Source organism: Barbus barbus, assembly GCF_936440315.1.
Source record: "Barbus barbus genome assembly, chromosome: 22".
Lineage (NCBI taxonomy): Eukaryota > Metazoa > Chordata > Actinopteri > Cypriniformes > Cyprinidae > Barbus > Barbus barbus.
This window is the reverse complement of record NC_136750.1, coordinates 18,751,340-18,771,026: the sequence shown is the minus strand read 5'-3', so window position 1 is coordinate 18,771,026 and position 19,687 is coordinate 18,751,340. Positions and strand designations below refer to the sequence as shown.

General features: G+C 39.5%; 2 protein-coding genes across 10 annotated transcripts in view; both read left to right on the top strand.

The window, feature by feature from the left end:
• Positions 1-12,729, top strand: part of LOC306888547 (rho family-interacting cell polarization regulator 1-like) — a 78,843-nt gene extending 66,114 nt beyond the window's left edge. For 5 of the 7 annotated variants that reach the window (XM_079446914.1, XM_079446913.1, XM_079446916.1 and 2 more), the window contains 10 exons: positions 2,084-3,046; positions 4,087-4,217; positions 4,493-4,649; positions 5,737-5,872; positions 6,089-6,250; positions 6,536-6,694; positions 8,940-9,136; positions 10,431-10,514; positions 10,760-10,850; positions 11,177-12,729. In XM_079446914.1, the coding sequence (XP_079303040.1) occupies positions 2,084-3,046; positions 4,087-4,217; positions 4,493-4,649; positions 5,737-5,872; positions 6,089-6,250; positions 6,536-6,694; positions 8,940-9,136; positions 10,431-10,514; positions 10,760-10,850; positions 11,177-11,274 (2,178 nt within the window). In that variant the 3' untranslated portion in view covers positions 11,275-12,729. Of the gene's footprint in view, positions 1-2,083; positions 3,047-4,086; positions 4,218-4,492; positions 4,650-5,736; positions 5,873-6,088; positions 6,251-6,535; positions 6,695-8,939; positions 9,137-10,430; positions 10,515-10,759; positions 10,900-11,176 lie in introns of all 7 variants that reach the window. The other 2 variants (XM_079446918.1, XM_079446915.1) reach the window with 1 other exon arrangement.
• A 478-nt stretch (positions 12,730-13,207) lies between these two features.
• LOC306888549 (transcriptional repressor CTCF-like) lies at positions 13,208-18,762 on the top strand. Of its 3 annotated transcripts, none has more exons than XM_079446922.1 (12): positions 13,208-13,390; positions 15,138-15,653; positions 15,749-16,088; positions 16,208-16,378; positions 16,463-16,596; positions 16,690-16,810; positions 16,925-17,074; positions 17,210-17,370; positions 17,475-17,657; positions 17,739-17,877; positions 18,102-18,311; positions 18,401-18,762. In XM_079446922.1, the coding sequence occupies exons 2-12, from the start codon at positions 15,147-15,149 to the stop codon at positions 18,625-18,627; spliced, it is 2,343 nt and encodes a 780-aa protein (XP_079303048.1). In that variant the 5' UTR covers positions 13,208-13,390; positions 15,138-15,146; the 3' UTR covers positions 18,628-18,762. The 3 variants fall into 3 exon arrangements, with proteins under 3 accessions (XP_079303048.1, XP_079303046.1, XP_079303047.1); XM_079446920.1 differs by lacking the exon at positions 13,208-13,390 and adding an exon at positions 14,786-14,924; XM_079446921.1 differs by lacking the exon at positions 13,208-13,390 and adding an exon at positions 14,788-14,924 and having other exon boundaries at positions 18,404-18,762.
• Positions 18,763-19,687: the final 925 nt, after the last annotated feature.

Sequence of the window (19,687 nt, the reverse complement as noted above, 5' to 3'; positions counted from 1 at the left end):
CAGCTGTGTCCTGTTGCATTAATTCTTCAGATATTAAAAGCAGGGAATGTGTCGTGTCCGTTATATCCATTACTTCTGCATTCTGAATCTTGCATTCGATGATAGAGAAAAGCAAGCAATTTGGATGCTAAAAGAAAAGGAGGAAGTCAGTTAGAGCTCTAGCAAAAACAAAGGGCATGGAGAAATCAAGAGTTTGGAAACCACCAGCGACACCAGCAACCAACAACGACCTGATCAGCTGAGAAAACAACAGTAGTTGATTACAGGCAAATCATAAAAGCTGTGAAAATGAACCCTAAAAGACGTGTCTGTAAAATCACCAGCAACTTCCAGAAAGCTGGGGTGATGCTCTGACAATCTACTGTCCTCAGGAGACTTTGACACAGAACTACAGATGCTACACAGCAAGATGCAAACCTCTGACCAGCACCAAAAATAGAAAGGCAAGATTAGAGTTTGCAAAAAAGGTGAGCCAGAAGAGTTTTGGAACTGTGTTTATAGACCGATGAGATAAAGATGAACCTTTATCTAAGTGATGGGAAAGCAAAAATGTGGAGAAAAAATGGGAACTGCAATGATCTCAAGCATACAGCCTCATCTGTAAAGCATGGTGGAGGTGGTGTCATGGCATGGGCATGCATGGCTGCCTCTGGAACAGGCCCTCTCAACTTTACTGATGACTTAATGTATGATGACAGTAGCAGAATGAATTTGGAAGGGTACAAAACCATCTTGCCTACCAATATTCAAGAAAATGCCACCAGATTCATTGGGAAGTGCTTCATATTGCATCAGGACAATGACCCAAAACACCCTGCCAGTTCAGTCAAGGAATTTATAAGGGCAAAGAAATGGAATCTCCAGATTTAAATCCGATTGAATATGAATTTCACCAGCTGGAGAGGAGAGTAAAGGCAGAAACTCCCCAAAACAAGCAACAATTGGAATTGGCTGCATTAAAGGCTGGGAAAAGCATTTCAAAGGATGAGACCAAGAGTCTGGTGATGTCTATGAGTCACAGACTCACTGCTGTGATTGTGCGCAAGGGATCTGCAACTAAATAATAGCTTTTAATCTTTTATATCTGCCTTATGTTCAACTGTCCCAATACTTATGCTCACATCAATGAGTGGGATGAACTCTAAAAGTGCTGTTCGTTTTATTTGGTAAAACATGTATGTTGAAACGGCTAATAATAAAATGTGACATTCTGTAGTTTTGTCTCATATTCATCTTTTAATCATATTTGCAAACATCTTGACTCCACAGCCAACAGAGCAATTTTGTCTTTACTGTTTCAATACTTATGGAGGGCACTGCATATAAGTTGTGATAGTAAAGACATTTATGGTAATGTAACAAGATTCCTATTTCAAATAAATCCTGGCCCTTCAAACTTTGTTTATCAAAAAATCCTATAAAAAAGTATGACATTTTTCCACAAAAATATTATGTTGTGTAACTGTTTTTTTAACATTGGTCGTAATAAGAAATTGTTTCTTGAGTATCAAATCAGCATATTAGAATGATTTGTGAAGGATCATCACAAAATATCGCAGTAATGGCTGCTAGAAAATTCTTTGCCATTACAGGAATAAATTACATTTCAAAATATATTAATATAGAAAAGAGTGTAATGGTAATAGTGTAGCCATGGTGAGCATAAGATACTTCTTTCAATTTTTTTTTCTTTAAAAATTTAAATGATCCCAAAACTTGGAATGGTCGTGTACATTTTTGTGATGCTGAACGTTCGGCTTTGTCATCACAGGATTACATTACATTTTTAAATGTATTAAAATAGATAAGTTTAGTTGTTTTTATATTAATCAAATAAATGCAGCATTAGTTGGCATAAGAGACTTCCGTCAAGAACTTTTAAGTCAGTGTCTAGTAGTCAGTGTCATCAGCTTTGTCCGTAGAACTCAGTGTATTTAAATCTGAGTGCTGTGTTCCAGCTTTGCTCCAAAGAGTTTGATGCTTTGAGGTACATTACTGTGAGTCATGTGAAAGGGTCTTTACATAAATTATTTATAATGTATAATCATTTGTTTGTCCTCATAATCTCTTTCTTCCCCACTAGAATATGTTGAGGAGACAAGAGGAGATGGAGAACGGAACGGCGTGGTCAAACTCTTCCGAATCCTCTGATGATTCCTCTAGTCCTCAGCTTTCCTTGGGAATGCGCCATGCACACAAGAACTTAGTACAGCCTGAGGTACAAACTGCTCCTCCTGCCATTGAAATCTCATTTGCACCCCGTGAATTGGCAACCTCTACTCCCACCCGCCTGGCCAATCAGAAAGAAGAGGACGAGGAGGAGGAAGAAGAGGAGGATCTGAAGAAACCAACAGCCACCATAATAGTCACCACCGAGGCTCCTGTGAAACAGGAAGTGCCCAATGGCCATCCCCGCTATTCTCGCTCCCTTAGCCACATCAGCGAGAACAGCGCAGATGGTGTTTTGACAGATAGACTGGCTGGGGAATCATTGGAGGCCAATGAAGTGACTTCAGTGGTCTCTTCGGTATTTGTAAGTGACATTGCCATGGATATGCCCCTCCGAGCAGAACCATGTTTTGTAGTACCAGACACTCAGGAGACCTGCCCCATTCCTGATCCCTCCACGAGTGAGCCATCCTGTCCCGCTGAGCCACTGAACTGTTCCGAAAGTAGCTCTCCTGCAGAAACCACAGCTTGTGACTCTGAAAAAGCTACAAAGCCCACGTCTAGGCCCACCTGTGGAGACAAAGACTCTTTCTCCAATGCTAATGCTTTGTCCCGGCAGATGGACTCCGAGGACCCAAGGACTGATTCCTCTCATGAGCCACACCTCACAAAGACACAAACGGACGACCTGCTGGCAGAGAAGTCTGGTTTTTTAGTAGACACCAGACCTATGGGTGATTTGGAGGGACAATCAGCAGACAGCGGTTTGGAGGAGGCCCTTGGTGCCGTTTTGTCCTCCCTTGATGACTACAGAGGCCATTTCCCAGAACTACAGGTCCTAGAGCAAGAGCTGAAGCTGTTGGAGAATGCGCTAACAGTGAGTGCTGAACCTTATTGTTGTGGGTTAGGGTTGGTAAAATTATTATAATTTTTTTTGGGAAATGCAATTCAAGCAATTTCAAAACTGTTCTTCTTTGAAGTGTTTTTTTTATTTCTGTATTAAAATGTTTCAGTTTTTGGAGAAGGTAAAAAGGTGTTAAGTGAAGAAAACGCTGCATTAAACTCTGTCCTTTCCAGCATGCAGTGAGGGTTCACAGATTTAGGGTGTAACACTTCCTGGCTGACTTAGATTCTAGATGTTTTATTCACAGAAGCCTTTGGTTATTGCTCGAATCCAAGCCCCACGATAACCATCAAAGTCTCAGATCCGGGTTTGGGTCCAGAGACTTTGGTCTTCATCAGTGGAACAATAGAGTTCATCAAAGACATGACCTTTGCTTTCACTATTAACCACTTCATCCTGTGTCTGCAGAGAGGTTTTCCCGGCACAACTTAGCTTAGTCATAGAATAAACACAATGTGTCTTTTTCCAGAATTGGCTTTATTAATGTTCCAGGTTTTATAAGTTAACTGTCTACTGGCAGTGTCTGCGTCATGTTGTGGATTAACACATATAATTGTTCCTCTATTTGTAAAAACAAACACTGCTTTTGCAGTATTGCATTTTCCTTAGAAGTGTTTTGTTTAATATATTCACTAGAGTTGTGCATATTTGATGAAAGATTAGATGTAACTTGCAAGACAATGTTAGCTGACTATTCTATCACACAAGCCTCATGTTTACAATTTTTTGGCTATACGTTTGTGTATTATGTATTCTGATGTGAAGTCTTTTAATATACACTGGAAATGCTTTACTGTAAATGTGATTTTTGCTTATTTTACAAGTCAAAAATGTTTTGGTGATTGACATTATCTTGTAAACAACTAATACTTGAACGTTAACTTTAAGCCTTATTCTGGGGTTTCTTTTAGCTGATAATTCAAATGCAATTATTTAGTAACTGTTTGATACATTTCTATACGTTAAAATCAAGAGTTTTGTATTTGTAATTTAGCAAATGTGTGTATATGCAGGTACGGAGTCGTAGTCGCTCATCCAGTGTCAGTTTGACTGTTGAGACGGCTCTAGGGAGCTTTGACTTCCTAAATACATCAGACCTAGAGGAAGAGGAGGAGGATGGTGAGAAGCAGAGTGTGACAGACAGGTCAGAACTTGAGAAATGTTTCATCTTTCTGCTGTCAAATGATATTTTATAGGCCAAAAAGAAATAAGGTTCAACCAAGGTTTTCATCAAAATGCATTGCTTCTGTAATGTTACACTACTGCCACCTAACGTTAGTGGCTTAAAGGAGAACAGTTAGTTTGAGTGACTGATTTCACAACTTTATCTTCGATCAATCCGAACTCTTTACTTTTTCTGAATATATTGTGTTGCCATTTCTGACGTGTGTTTGTTCTCATGTGTTGTGATGGATACAGCGCAGAGGAGCGGCCAGCGGCTGTAGAAAGCGCAGGAGAGGATGAGGGCTGTGAAGCGCGATGTTGGGATGCTCTCTCTGGTCCTCTCAGCACAGGCTACCCGACTCTAGATCACACCCTGCAGGTTCATCTGAAGAACTGCAGCTCACAGCTGCTGGTCAGTTACTGTAGTCTTATAGTACTAGATATGGACGTTAAGTCCCATATACAGGGGGAACAACTTGAAATACTGAGAATGTGTGCAGAATTCAGTTCATTTTTCTGTGGCATTGAAAAGTCATGTAAAAACATAATATGCTTTAATATCTTAACTAAACCAAGGCCTAGTCGTGGCTGCCCCGTCTATGATACCAGGCCTATAACTAACAGACGTTTTAAACCTCCCCAAAAAAGTTAAAAACTTGACGTGCTCTTGAATATATAATAATAATGATGTCTAAAATTGTAAAGTATGTCCAAAAAAGTATAATTGTCTAAAAGTAAAACTTGAGTGTTTATATATCTATATGTGTTTAATTAGGATTAGTGCTGAAACGATTAATCGGATCCGAAATAAAAGATTTTGTTTGCATAATATATGTGTGTGTACTATGTATTTTTATTATGTATATATAAATTCGCACACATGCAAGTATATATTTAAGAAAAATATGTTAGGTTTACACAAAAATATATTTATATATAATATAAATTATATGAATATAAACATATGTAAATATTTTCCAAATATATACTGTCTGTGTGTGTATTTATATATACATAATAAATATACAAAGTACACATACATATATGTAAACAATAACTTTTATTTGGGATGTGATTAATCACGAATAATCGTTTGACAGCACTAATTAGGATTAATTAGATTAATTAATAAATGCTGAAATAGAAAATGGTTATTTAAAATTGTTACAAATAGTTTTTTGCTGTATTTTTGATCAAATTAATGCAGCCTTAGTGAGCATAACTGTTTTTTTACACCGTGGACAGTTTTATAATTGTTTTAAGCAGAAATATGTATGTGTATATATTTTAAGTTGGTACCTAAAGCAGCAAAACACTGTTTTCCACAGGAGATCACAAATAGGATACAAACTATTTTCCTTCCAGTGTGTTCATTTTTAATGGCAAGAAAACAGAATTCTGTTCTTTTTTTGTTGCCTTGAACATAAGTGTAAATACATTTCAACCAACAGGAGTCTGAGCATCTGTATTCATACTCTGTGTTTTGTTATTGTAAACAGAGGTTAGGCACATTCGGGCCTCTGCGCTGTGGGGAGATGTACGCCCTGGACCGACTTCTCAGGGAGGCGAGAGTCATCGAGCTCATACGATGGGTTGTGAAGGACTCGAGGGGCGAAGTCATCCAACCAGAGGAAGGTGAGTCTCAAACTGTTATAGTGCTTTAGTTTGATTGACTTTACTTCAGTCTATGTGGTGTTTTAGTTGCATCTTATCTGTGTACTCATTTCTTTGCAAATGCTCATACATTGTTTTTCATGCACCACGGGCCTTACATTCCACAACAGAATGTTATTTCATAGATTTTTAGTTTTTCCTCACAACCACCCACATTCTCTTTGCATGTCGGAGCAGTTGTTCCTCAGTTAGATCAGTGCCAGGGGGCTGTGTTGCTGTGGAGGCAGTGCACGGATGGCTGCAGCGTCTACAGCACTTCCACAGAGGCCTTCTTACAGGCACTCAGCGACACTTACGCCAGCAAACTCCCTGAGAGAGGAGCCGGATTCACAGACACAGGTATCTGTGTGTGTGTGTTGGGTATTAATGCATGAACAAGCACTGTAAATGAGTTATTGGGAGACTGGTTTCTTGATTTGAAATTGCTGTACAATCCATTAATCAACCTAAATTACAAACTTAACTTCCTGTATTTCATCTCCTGGAAGGATTTAATATCCTGCTAATCATTGTTTCTGATGACACCGGGTGTAATTAAAAGTGTGTACATTTCAACAGACTAAATCAGATTTTCTTTGACCCTCTGTGACACTGAACTTATGTGTGTGTGTGTGTGTGTGTTAGTGTTTCTGCGTTTGCTGGAGCGAATCTTGGAGAGGAAGCTGCCAAGACGTGCAGGAGGTGCGTCCAAAGAAACTCTCACCCTCTTTCAGTTTTGGAGCTACCTGGAAGCAGAGGGGGTGAATGACTTGGACACACACATTCCTGAGCTGGCTGAAGAAGGTATGTTTGAGTGTCATAAAAAGGGCTGTTCACATGGACAGCAGTTTGCAGCGACAAACAGGTCGGAAGTAGTGCGTTCACTTCATAAAATCATATTTTTTGTCTTGTTTTCCAATAAAGTACAAATAAAATTGATCAAAAAAGTGATAGTAAAGACATTTATGATGTCTCAGATAGATGCTATTTTTAACTTTCGATTTGTCAAAGAATCCTGGAATAATAATAATACAAAATTTTTCTTGTGCACCAAAACAGCATGTTAGAATGAATTCTGAAATATCATGTGATCATGGCTGCTGTAGGGCTGGTCCGAATACCATTTTTTGAGCTTCGAAACTTCGGTAGTAATCAACACTGAATATTCGAAGCTTCAGAGGGAGGGGGCTGAACATATTCTTCTCTCTAATAAAGGCAGGAATCTCTGTGTGTCTGTCTGTCTGTTTGCATTTTATTATGTCGAGAACCGTTCATCTAATCGACTTCACGCATGGCGGGTGTGTTGCTGCTGACCCAAGGGAGTGCAGTGTCGCATTTTGGTGCAATATGGACACGCGACACTTTCAGAATGAATAAACTTCAAGCAGGCAGGGCTTAAATGCTCCGAGAACGGACACTGCACTAGTGATCCAAAACAACACAGGTCTGTTAAGAGCAATACTTTCAATAAGGCAGCCTAACGTTTTTCTAACAAACAAATCACTCCCAAATCAGAAATTAGCAGCACAGTAATTACTGACACCATAAAGGGTAGACTATTTAAATAAAAGAAGAACAAAAAATAAATGAACGAAGTTCAACGAACTGTAATAAATAAAGAACACGGTAGCATACTTTCAATAACAGCAGCACACATTTGAATTAACGAACAGTTTAAATGAAATTAATTTTTTTTATGACTGCAAGTATTTTCCAAGCAAATTAAGTGCGTGTTTTTATCATGTGTAAAATTACTGATTAATATGGCGGATAAAAGCAGCTTGTTTTTTTTTTTACAACAACAATATACTATAGGCATACTACTTACAGAACTCAGGTGATTTTTCAAACTTGATGTACTGCTGTGGTAGGCCAACAAAAATCGCATATTTGGCACACTGCCTTTGTCTAGTCCTCACTCACCTTAGAGTGCTCCCACACAGCTGAGGTCTTCAGCATTTTTATCTTCTCTTCCAGATGAACTGAATCATGGCGTTCATGACGTTCACTCATGGACTATTCATATTCAAGCACGAATGAGAACCGTTTCGCAGGGGATGCCAGGTGTTCGGAAAAAAAGAAAAAAGGATATTTGAATCTCAAAATTGAAAATCGAATGCCAACCCACCGACTGAATACTCGAGTAGTCTAATATTCTGGTCCAGCCCTAGGCTGCTGTTAAAATGGAAAACAATTATTTTAAATTGTAATAATATTCCACAGTATTATTGTTTTAACTGTATTTTAGATCAAATAAATGCGTCCTTGGTGAGCAGAAGAGACTTATTTTAAAAAATCTTACCAACCCCAAAATTTTTAGCAGTAGATTTATTTATTTTTAGACCGTAGAGAGTTTTATTATTGCTGTAAGCATAAATCTAAAACTATATTTTAAGTTGATCCTTAAAAAAACAGCGTTTATCAAATGCATTCTTGCCACTAGTGTTCATTTTTAGTGGCAAGAAAACATAGTGTTTCAAAATAGTGACATCTTATTTTTTACCTGCATTATATCCCATGTATTCATGATCGTATTTTAAGAATGAGTTTAGCTCACCATTTAATGTTACTACTGAACATTCAAAGCAAAAATTCCTTCTTTGACCAACAGTGCAGCCTCCTCTAGCACTAAAATTGCTTTCATTATAACAAGATTTGAGTTTGTGCTTGATGCTTGACAGAGAATATCATCAGAAATGTGATTTGTATGCAAAATCCAGTTTACATTGCAAGTTTTTCACGTCACTAGAAATTGAGAACTCGCACTGAAAATGAACAATGTCTGGTCGTTGCAGATTGTTTTAAGTTTGAATGCCCCTTAAGTGTTAATGGACTATACTCGTCTATCCTCAAACATTCATTAGCAAGAATGATTGTGTTACAAATCTGTAGCATCAACCCCTTCCCTCCCAAACGCTCCAATCATTACCCCATTCCACTTCTCAGTCGTGGTTTCTTGGTGCATCTTTCCATTCCTCCCCCACCTAATGTTCTCTCAGCAGTGTATCGTTTTCATCCATGTCTCTCTTTCGTTCTCCTCCTCCTGCAGTGTGGCTAGTTCAGTGCCTGCAGTCTGGAGATCAGGATATTCTGGTAAAATCTTTGAAGAAGCCTCCAGAATGCAGTCTGAAGAGGGAGGGCTTGCGTGCAGTCAGTCTGCTGCTGAGGGATCCGAGGGGGAAAGTGTGCAGTGCAGCCAGCTCCCTGCTGTGGAGTCTAGCTGACCAAACCCGCCACAGGGAGAGGGTAAGATATGTGCAAACTCTACAAACCCCTGTTTATACTTTTGGAGGCAACAGTTTCCGTAGATTTGCATATAATAGTAAAGTATAGACACACATATTGGCTAAATACTTTTTTACAACAGTAACAACTTCAAGTATGAAATCACATGGTGTTTAAAAACATAAAAAGTCTGTAAAATGTGTCCAGCGTTTTTCACTTTAAATACTTAAACACTTTAAATTTCCCATATTTTTACCTTTGCTGTCATCTGAAGCTAAGGTTTTTTTTTTTTTTTATTAATTTTCCTTACTTGAAATAAAATAATTCACTTAAATAAAATAAAATATAAAAAACTTTTATTTTTAGTTAAATTAAGTACTAAATAACTACAACAAAATAAAATTTAAATATACAAAAACACTAGACATACTTAAAATAAAAAGGATTATTACAATTATTACAAAATACACAAAAAATTACTAAAACTTAAAAAATAAATAAATACAGATAATATAAAAATAATTCAAAATATTAACAAGAACTATAATAGTATATCAATGGTACTAAAATAACACTTACACTTAAGGTCAATCTTTAAAAATAATAAACTAATAATTTAGTTTTTAGTTTTACATTTTATTTGGAATGTATTTAGGCAATATATTATAGAATTTTAATACTGACTATTAATCAGTTATCTGCCATCAGCCATTACATGAAAATGATTTTGACCTGGACAGGATTAGCTTTTTCTTGAAAATACTACGTAATGTTATCGCATTTGACTAAATATTACTAATTTTGCTCACACGGGATATAACAACTTTCCCCTCAAAAATTATAATTGATAATAAAAAAAAAAAAAATGTAACTTGTCTAAAAATGACCTGCCTACAAAAAATTGCTTATAAACCTCTTATGCTGCATTATTACCAAATATTGGATTCATATTCAATAATGCTTTTTTCACTCAAAAACTGAGGTGCATCAGCTGTTCTATAAGGCCTACAATCAGTCGGTTCCAAAACGAAATACAAAACATGCTAACAGAAAGAAAGTTGACAAAAAGATTGAATCCAAAATTTGTTTATGGTTTAGCATAATTAGAGATGTACAAGCAATTATTCAAAGGCTGGCCATTTTTTACTGAAAACACCAAATTAGGTAAAGGAATTATTTTTATGCACATCACAAGGGTTAATATTGGTGCATCCCTAATCGTGACTGTTAAGTGCAAAGAAGTTGTAAAGCTTTGTTATTCAGAAAGGATTTTGATTCGATCCACTCAGTGTCTCTCATTACTGTTCTGTCTCAGGCGTTGGTGAGCTGTCTAGAGTTGCTGGAGGATGAAAGTGTTGAGACGCGGGTGTGTGGATGTAAAGCACTCGCATGTCTGAAGGTCAGTTCATGCATGTATAAACATCTCCGCAATAACCCAGCACCACTCAATCAATCAACATTTATTTTTTCCCCACACTGTGTAAATATATACGTATACGTATATGCTTGCATAACATCAAGAGCCTGGTGGATAAATGTTCTCTATTAATCTGAGTGGGAATCACATTATATGCAGCATCACACTTCAGTGTTGGTGGAGGACTTTAAGTAAAGCGCCTTGCTGTCTATGTTTGTGCATCACAGGCCAAAGAGAGCATTGAGCAGCTGGTGTATCTGTGCCGGACAGATAAGGAGGATGTGAGGGATGCTGCCAAACAAGCTCTGCTTGTGCTAGGTAAGCAGTGGACTAAACAACAGGAAACGGACCCATGAAGGAAAGATCGGTAATGAAAGTGAAAGAAAGGATCTGCTGTAAATGTGTTCCAAATGTGTTCATAGAAAACTTGCAAAGATCAGAGAATTTAAAAATGAATTTCCAGGCTGTAAGAGACAGGGAAATGTATGAAATATATTTAAAGTTTGCAAGATTTTTATAGTGAATGTACAATTTTGTACTTATTGTCAGCTGAAAAAAAACAACAACTATTTAATCTGCCAAAAAAGTATTCCAGTCTTTAAAAAAAAAAAGTCTTATTTGCGTTTCATTTGTTTTAATTGCAGGTGAGGAGGGGAAGATGGCCCATCGACACCTTGAGTCCTCACAAGACGGAATGTCCCGGATTTTTGCGCCCGGCAGCATGGCCAGTACGGCTTTCTAACACAATCAACTGACCGATACTTGTACTTGCGTCTCAGTATCCTCACCGTCATGATCATGCCAATTACAAACTTTAAATACACACTATTAAAAAAAACTATCAAACATTTTTAATTACACAAATCAGCTTGATCACGCAAGAGATAGCGTGTCAGCATCGCCCTCAAAGACGTTAACAGATGTTATACAATCATTGGACGAGAGGGCTTGTATGTCAGTCTGTATGTTATTAATATTTTGGATATGGCCTAAGTTCAACTACTGTAAAGTGATGAGGTATGATACATAGCGGGAATGGGTTTATAAACACTGTTTTGCTGCCTTAAGATTCGGCCCAATGGAGTTGCCTTCATGATTCATGGAATGAAGCTGGACCTTAATCAGCAATACGAGTGATGGGAGATAAAGTGTGGTTTTCACTTTATTGGTGCAAGTGAGGCAGTGACTACCTGCAGAGTACATAGAGAATCTGATTGTCCGCTTTGTGAAGAGTGCTTATGTGTGTGTACATAATGACTGGAGAATGTATGTTGGTAGCTGAGGGGGTCTCCACCTCGAAACGTAGGATGGGGATCTTAGAAAGTATTTCCTTATTAATCCCAAACTTTCATAGGGACCTTGTTGCCATAGTAACAGTGCCATTCCATACAGTCATATGCTTTATTGATACAGAATATATATCTATATTCCATTGGAAGTGTAAATGTTTTGTGTTGTAATTTAGTTTAAATGTTTAAATGCTCAATAGCCAATACAGATCTGATTTGATTCACCATGCACTTCACATTTAAGCCACTGGCATTTTAATATCTGCTGTAAAAGTGGTGAAGCTGTTCATTTCTTATTCATGTTTGAAGATGTCATCATTATTATGAGTGAAAGCTGTAAACTGTGGTGAATACTGCCTTTTGCAAGAGGTTCCGACAACCTTTCCATGCTTGTGATCTGTAGAATGGCCATGGATCATGTTTGACTCAGAGCATTTCTCCAGTGCTGCTAGACAGAAAGGTTCTGAGTTAGAACCAAAGAAGGTTCGTTCATTTTTACATAACATTTATTTTCTAGTTCAATCTGTTCCAGACTTAAATATGACAAAGAACGCCTCTTCAGTGTATAAGTGCCTCAAAGTAGTATTTGGAGCAAGAGAATGAGATAGACTTTATTTAAAACTCAACACTGCGGTTTAGGATTGCAAACTGCAGAACAGATTTAAATATATTTTTCATTATTATCTACAAATTGTGGAGAATTAAAGAAGTGATTTACTTTTGATTTTTTTTTATTTACTCTAAATATGTATATTGTCTGACAAGGATATTGCTGACATCAAGTGTAAAGGAAACTATTAAAATTATGGACAATAAAACTTGGGTGACTTATTTATTAACAAATTTGATACCTGTTATTTGTACTTTGTCACTAAGAAAATTGGAAAATAAAGGAATTACATAATTGGAGCATTCCACTTTAATACATGCATGCTCAAATGGTCGTTATCAAGGGAAAAAAACAGCATTACATAACAGAGACTCTGTTTCAATAGTGTATTGTTTAAAACAGGGTTCCTACATGCTATTTTCATAAGGTTTGTTTTTGATGATAGGCTACAGATTTTTAAAAAATATAAGTTTAGAGAAAAAAAGATTTTTTTAAAAAATCACACGCACACACATTTATATATATACACAATAAAAAAGGCTCTCAGACTATCAATCCCTCTTTATAGAACTATCATATTATCTTTTAATATTGTGATATGAGGATCAGCTGCAATGTTTAACATAATATTTAGACAGACATTTTACTCAACGCTTTTCTTAAAAAAAAAAAAAAAAAAAAACAGCCCACATCCGTAATTCAAAAGTAGCGCCCCACACGGCCAATCCGCACACTGCTTGTGTTTACAGCCCTCCCCCACGCCACCGCCCCCCTGCGTGACGCGCATGCGCAACAGCCGCTAAAGGCCGCCATTTTGTGCGGAGCCTACTCTGCAAAAGCGGGAGAGGATTAAAACCGCCGGAGGTGAAGGACGCAATTTTACTCCGTCTCGTACTGAAGGAAGAACAAACCCTGGGCTTTCTGTCGAATTCAACGCGAGAGTAAATCACCAAACGCAGGTAAAACAGCACTACTTTTCCGAAAGGGGGGAGTTTTGCAGGAGCTTTAATCGGCCTCTAGGTGTCACGATGGGGCTCCCAGTCCAGGCGGCTGGCGGGGGGTGTTTGTCTCCCTCTATCGTTATCGAAAATTTAGCAAAAAACATTTATAACCCAGAAGTTCGGGCTTCAGCCCGATTATTAAGCACTATTGAAACTATATCAGACAGCATTTCACCAAGATGCCATTATTTAACGACAGGATGTTTGATTCAATCTTTAGGCCAGGCGTCCATTTTCTGTTTCTTCTCTTTGTTTCCTGTCTTTAGAAACCCGCCGTTTCTGCACGCGCACTTAGCCAACCAGCTAATATGCTTCTCAAAGTTAACCAATTTCCAGTCCTGCCACACCCAAACAGCTTAAAACAAGCTTATAAATTCACAAACGTCAAATCCGCGAGGTGTTAAGCGAAATATGTGCGATTTTAAGCCGTAAAATAAATTTTGTTAGCTCGCGCTTGTCGCTGTGTTCGCGCCCCTCCTCGAGCAGTTAAATTCAAACCCGGGTCGATGAAACATTGACCCGGTTCGGCGATAATAAAGTCCCATCACTGCGGCCTGTGTTCGCTCGTTGGTCTTTATCACTCCTGGAATCCAAAATGATGTGTTTACATTGAACTATATAAACATTAAACGCCTCTGGCGTTTTAGCATTAGTTCTACCGCCGTTGCTAGCGTATTGCGCAGATTAAAATCAAACGAGGAAGATGTCTTTGCTAAATGACACCGATGGCCATTTTCGATAAGACCGAGCCTCGCTGCCGAGTACTTCCCGAATCCCGTTGTTTATCGCCTGAAATCGCCGCTGTCGTCGGTCTCGGTGTGACCGCGCACTCTTGAAAGACCAACCTCAAGCAACAAACGACAGAAGGGATACAAACTGTAGAGAGCTCCCTCTACAACCCGACTGGTAGTGGTACAAAAACACGATTAACCATCTCAGAATGCCCTCTTGCTGTGGAAAATCATAAGGGTGTTTTAAAACGTGCAAAGGTAAGGATAGTGGACACATTTGCACCGTTTTGTCGGTTTAATGTGTTGGTGGCCAAACGCACGCGATCATGAGGAAGTAGAAATTAATCGGTTCAGATTATGCTTTCTGACGCCGAATCAAGAGTTCAATACGTGGTTTTGGTATATTGAAAATCACGTTCAAGTTTTGCAAGTTTGCCGAGGATGTTTATTGTTAGTGTTAAGCAACTAAAGTTACCTGATATAAGTCACTTTCTATATACACACAAATATATATATTATACATGCATACAAAATGCATGCACACAAAATAACTAAAACGGGGTGTCAATTAAGCTTTATTGACCAATATGACCCGTATACTAACAGCGTGTTTTGTTTTGGACATTGACTTGATTTGTTTGCATCCCTACAGGTTGAGCTAGGTAGTAAGAAGCAAAGTTGAGACAGGTAGTTCGTTCATCGGAGGCAGAAAGTGGTGGAGGCACAGGTGTAGAGAGATGAAGTATTCATTTTTGATACAGGTAAACTCACAGTATGTTATACAAACACAGAAGTCTTGGATGCTTATGGTAACGCCAACTCCATTCTGTTGTTCACCATTTGCAAGGTTGATCGCAGACTGTCTTTTAGTATGTACAAGTAATCAAACACAGTCCAAATGCAGTCAGGTAGGTAAACTTTAGCATCCTACAATTAATGCGTCATTCTAACTTTTTTGCTTTTAAATGGTGTAGGTATTACCCATGGAAGGGGGACCGACTGAGGCAGTGGTGGAAGATGCAGGGGATGCTTTCAAGGCCAAGGAATGTAAGACATACCAAAGGCGACGAGAAGATGAGGAGGTGGGAGCTGAATTGCTGCAGGCTGCTGGGTTAGAGCAAGCCCAGGTTGAAGGAGAGCCTGTGGTGGAGGCTGTCAACAGCAGTGTGGAGATGATGGTGATGGACTCCCTAGACCCTGCCCTGCTCCAGATGAAGACCGAAGTCATGGAAGCTGCTGTTGGTGCTGCACATGAAGCCACGGTCACCACTGTCGATGATACTCAGATCATCACCCTCCAGGTGGTGAACATGGAGGAGCAGCAGTTGGGCTTGGGAGAGCTGCAGCTGGTGCAGGTGCCTGTTTCAGCTGTGCCTGTCACTGCCGCCACTGTAGAAGCGCTGCAGGGGACGTTGGTGGACGCCACTGCCATGCCTAAAGATGGGGAGCCAGTCATCTGTCACACACTGCCATTGCCTGAGGGTTTCCAGGTTGGTCATATTTTTTGTTTTAATCTGGCTACAAATTTCAAATGCAATCCTCTGTGACTTTCTGGTGAATCTAAATGTTATATAATCTCCTACAGGTGGTGAAGGTGGGTGCAAATGGAGAAGTGGAAACTGTGGAGCAAGATGAGCTCCAGGCCCAAGATGATCAGCCTCCACAGCAGGAGGAGGAGGATATGGTTGAAGCCCAAAATGAAGACCCCGCCTGGTCCAAAGATCCAGACTATACACCCCCTGTTAAAAAGGCCAAGAAGACTAAGAAAAGCAAGCTGCGTTACAACACAGAGGGCGATAAAGACATGGATGTGTCTGTGTATGACTTTGAGGAGGAGCAGCAGGAGGGACTGCTCTCTGAAGTCAATGCTGAGAAAGTTGTGGGTAACATGAAACCGCCCAAACCAACTAAAATCAAGAAGAAAGGTGAGAACGTGTGATAAACACAGATTAAACAGACACCTCCATGTTTGCTTGTCACTTGCACATTATAGTGTCAGTATCAGATCTGTGTTGGGTCTAAATCACTGTGTATGTGTGTGCAGGTGTTAAGAAGACATTCCAGTGTGAGCTGTGCAGTTACACTTGCCCGCGCCGTTCCAATCTGGACCGCCACATGAAAAGCCACACGGATGAGAGGCCTCATAAGTGCCATCTTTGTGGACGAGCCTTCAGGACTGTGACATTGCTGAGGAACCACCTCAACACCCACACAGGTACGTTATCTCGAGTGCATTAGAAATGATAGGCTATCTTGTGTGAATTAGAAATTGAAACTGCCTTTTTTTCCTTTCTGCCAGGCACCAGGCCGCATAAGTGCACTGACTGTGACATGGCCTTCGTCACCAGTGGAGAGCTGGTGCGACACCGACGCTACAAGCACACTCATGAGAAACCATTCAAGTGCTCCATGTGTGATTATGCCAGTGTAGAGGTTGGTCTAAGAGCATCATGTTGATTTTCATTTCTTTTCTTTTTTTTTCATTGGAAAATTACTTCCAAGTTGACCTAAGCCTTAACTTTGCAGGTTAGCAAGCTGAAGCGCCACATTCGCTCCCACACTGGAGAGCGTCCGTTCCAGTGCAGTCTGTGCAGTTATGCTAGCAGAGATACCTATAAGCTGAAGAGACACATGAGGACCCACTCAGGTCAGCAGCACTTACCATTTTTCTCAGATTGTGTTCTTGTCAGTTAAATGGGTTAGATAGAATTGACCATTAATTTTTATTTATTAAATTTTTTTTTTTTTATCTGTTCTACAGGAGAGAAGCCCTATGAGTGCTATATCTGTCATGCACGTTTTACCCAAAGCGGTACCATGAAGATGCACATACTGCAGAAGCACACAGAAAATGTGGCAAAATTTCACTGCCCCCACTGCGACACCGTTATTGCTCGCAAGAGTGATCTTGGTAAAACTACGATGTTCAGCATTTACTATTTTGTAGTTGTTGCTGCTGGTTACTTATGTGCTTTTTAGTAGCAATGCCAACTTTGAACATACTTGGGGTGGATTAATGTTTACACAATTGCTGTGTCCCTTGCAGGTGTGCATCTCCGTAAGCAGCATTCCTACATTGAGCAGGGCAGGAAGTGCCGTTACTGTGATGCAGTGTTCCACGAGCGCTATGCTCTCATCCAGCATCAGAAGTCCCACAAAAATGAGAAACGCTTCAAGTGTGATCAGTGTGACTATGCATGCCGTCAGGTCAGACAGCTCATGCAAAATTCTCTTCAAATTAAATTTTTATATGCATTATTAATCACAGTGTAGGAAGGTCTGCTTCACATTTACTGCGTTCTTGCTAACAGGAGCGTCACATGGTCATGCACAAGCGCACCCATACTGGGGAGAAGCCATATGCCTGCAGCCAATGTGAGAAAACTTTCAGACAGAAACAGCTGCTGGACATGCACTTTCGGCGCTATCACGACCCCAATTTTGTACCCACATCCTTTGTTTGCACCAAGTGTGGCAAGACCTTCACTCGCAGGGTACGGTATTTTGAAATACGATTTATTTCAGGGAGACAATACGGTAAACGGTGTTTAACAAATTGTGTGTACTTTTAACAGAATACCATGGCCAGACATGCAGAGAACTGCACTGGTATGGATTCTGCTGAAGGAGAGAATGGAGCTCCAACCAAAAGGGGACGTGGAGGCCGAAAGAGGAAGATGCGCTCTAGAAAGGATGATGATGAAGAAGATAGTGGTAAGTAGCTTGGCTGTAGTTCTGCTACTATGCTGGTGGTTGTATTAGTAGTTCAACAAATCCTTGCATGAAATCTGACAATAAGAACTGGATTATCTGGACTTTTTTTTTTTTTTTTTTTTTTTTATGTGGGTTTTAAGAGCGGAATGAATATGATTCAAAGTGCTGAATAAAAATCACGACGGTTTTATGAAAATTGTAACTCTGTGACCTGAATATCTCAGATGAGCATGGAGAACCTGACCTTGATGACATTGATGAAGATGATGAAGATGAGGAGTTTCTTGATGATGATCAGATGGATGTGGAACAGGCTCCTCCCAGCATTCCCATCCCTGCACCAGCCGAACCTCCCGTCAAGAGGAAACGCGGCAGACCCCCCAAGAATGCACCCAAGGCTTCTCCTACCAAGTCTGTCGCCAAAACCACCACAGGTAACTTATGCGCTGCTGCATATTAAGATAAATAATTCCGAATCTCCTTTACCTAGGTTTAACGAAACTATTCTCTCCGCTTCTCCTAGCAGCTGCTGCCATTATCCAGGTGGAAGATGAAAGCACAGGGGCCATTGAGAACATCATCGTGAAGAAGGAGCCTGAGAGTACTGATGCAGCTGCAGCTGCCCAGCCAGTGGTGGAGGAAGTGGAGGCTGTCGAGGCTGGTGTAGAAACAGTGCAGCTAACGGTTCCTGAAGCTGCGCCTAATGGTGATCTTACTCCTGAAATGATCCTTAGCATGATGGACCGGTGATTTGGGGATACATGCACAGGCAGATCACACATGCTTGCGTAAATGCACATCCCCATATGTGTCCCTTGATTTTTTTTTTTTTTTTTTTTTTTTTTTTTTTTTATATATATATATTATACACATGCTCACATTTCTCTTTCCTCACCTCCTTTAATACAGCGCTGTGTCCTCTTGTCTTGCATCAAATTTCTTAAAGACTATAAACCCCAAATTCTGAACGTCCTGAAGTTTCTTGCATTTTGTCTTTTCGTGATGATCACAAAACTGCGCTTTTCTACTGTCTCCATCATACCAGTAGTTCAACTGCGGATTTCTTTTTGCCGTGTTCTTTGTACGTGGAGAGGCGAGATGGTTTTCGAGAGCAGGAATGTCACAGACATTGTGGTATAATACACGCATCTAGAGATTTCTTTACTCCGCTAACCTGCCGTCTTTACTTGTCGTTTCAATTACTATGGCAATATTGAGAAAGTATCATTTTGTGCCTGGTCAAGCGTTGATATCTAGAATCGCCGTCACTGCTGTAGAAATGGGTGTCTTTACCCCATCTGTCCAAGAAAACCCTTTCAATGTTTGACATCTATGATGACTTTTATTTGCTGTCTGTTCCTGATGTGCTCTTTCACTGGTCACAGTTGATCATGTTAGAGAGCGTAGAAATGTAGCCATCTGATTATCAAGCCAGAGACGATGACATCCATCCATATAAAAAACAAAAACCTGCGGTTGATAAAGTTGTACAAAAAAAAGGTAATCTTGGCTAGTCTTGCTTGTAAATAATTTTTATTTTTGGTTTTATTATGAACATTTTAATCTTTTTCTAGTGAATTGATGACCTTGAATGCTAGGGCAATGGCTTTTAACAGTAGTTGTTTGGAAACATGCCACTGAAGGCTTTCAAATTACTTGTGGGGAAAAAAATAAAAGCCTGAAGAATCATGTAGGCTGTATAACCCCATTCTTTCTGTCCTTCTGTAGCTTGAATCGTTGCATTTGGTCTGCTAAACTTGCTTGATGGGGAGGGGTTGCTTCATCGTTTTATCGCTGCTTAAAGGCGTTG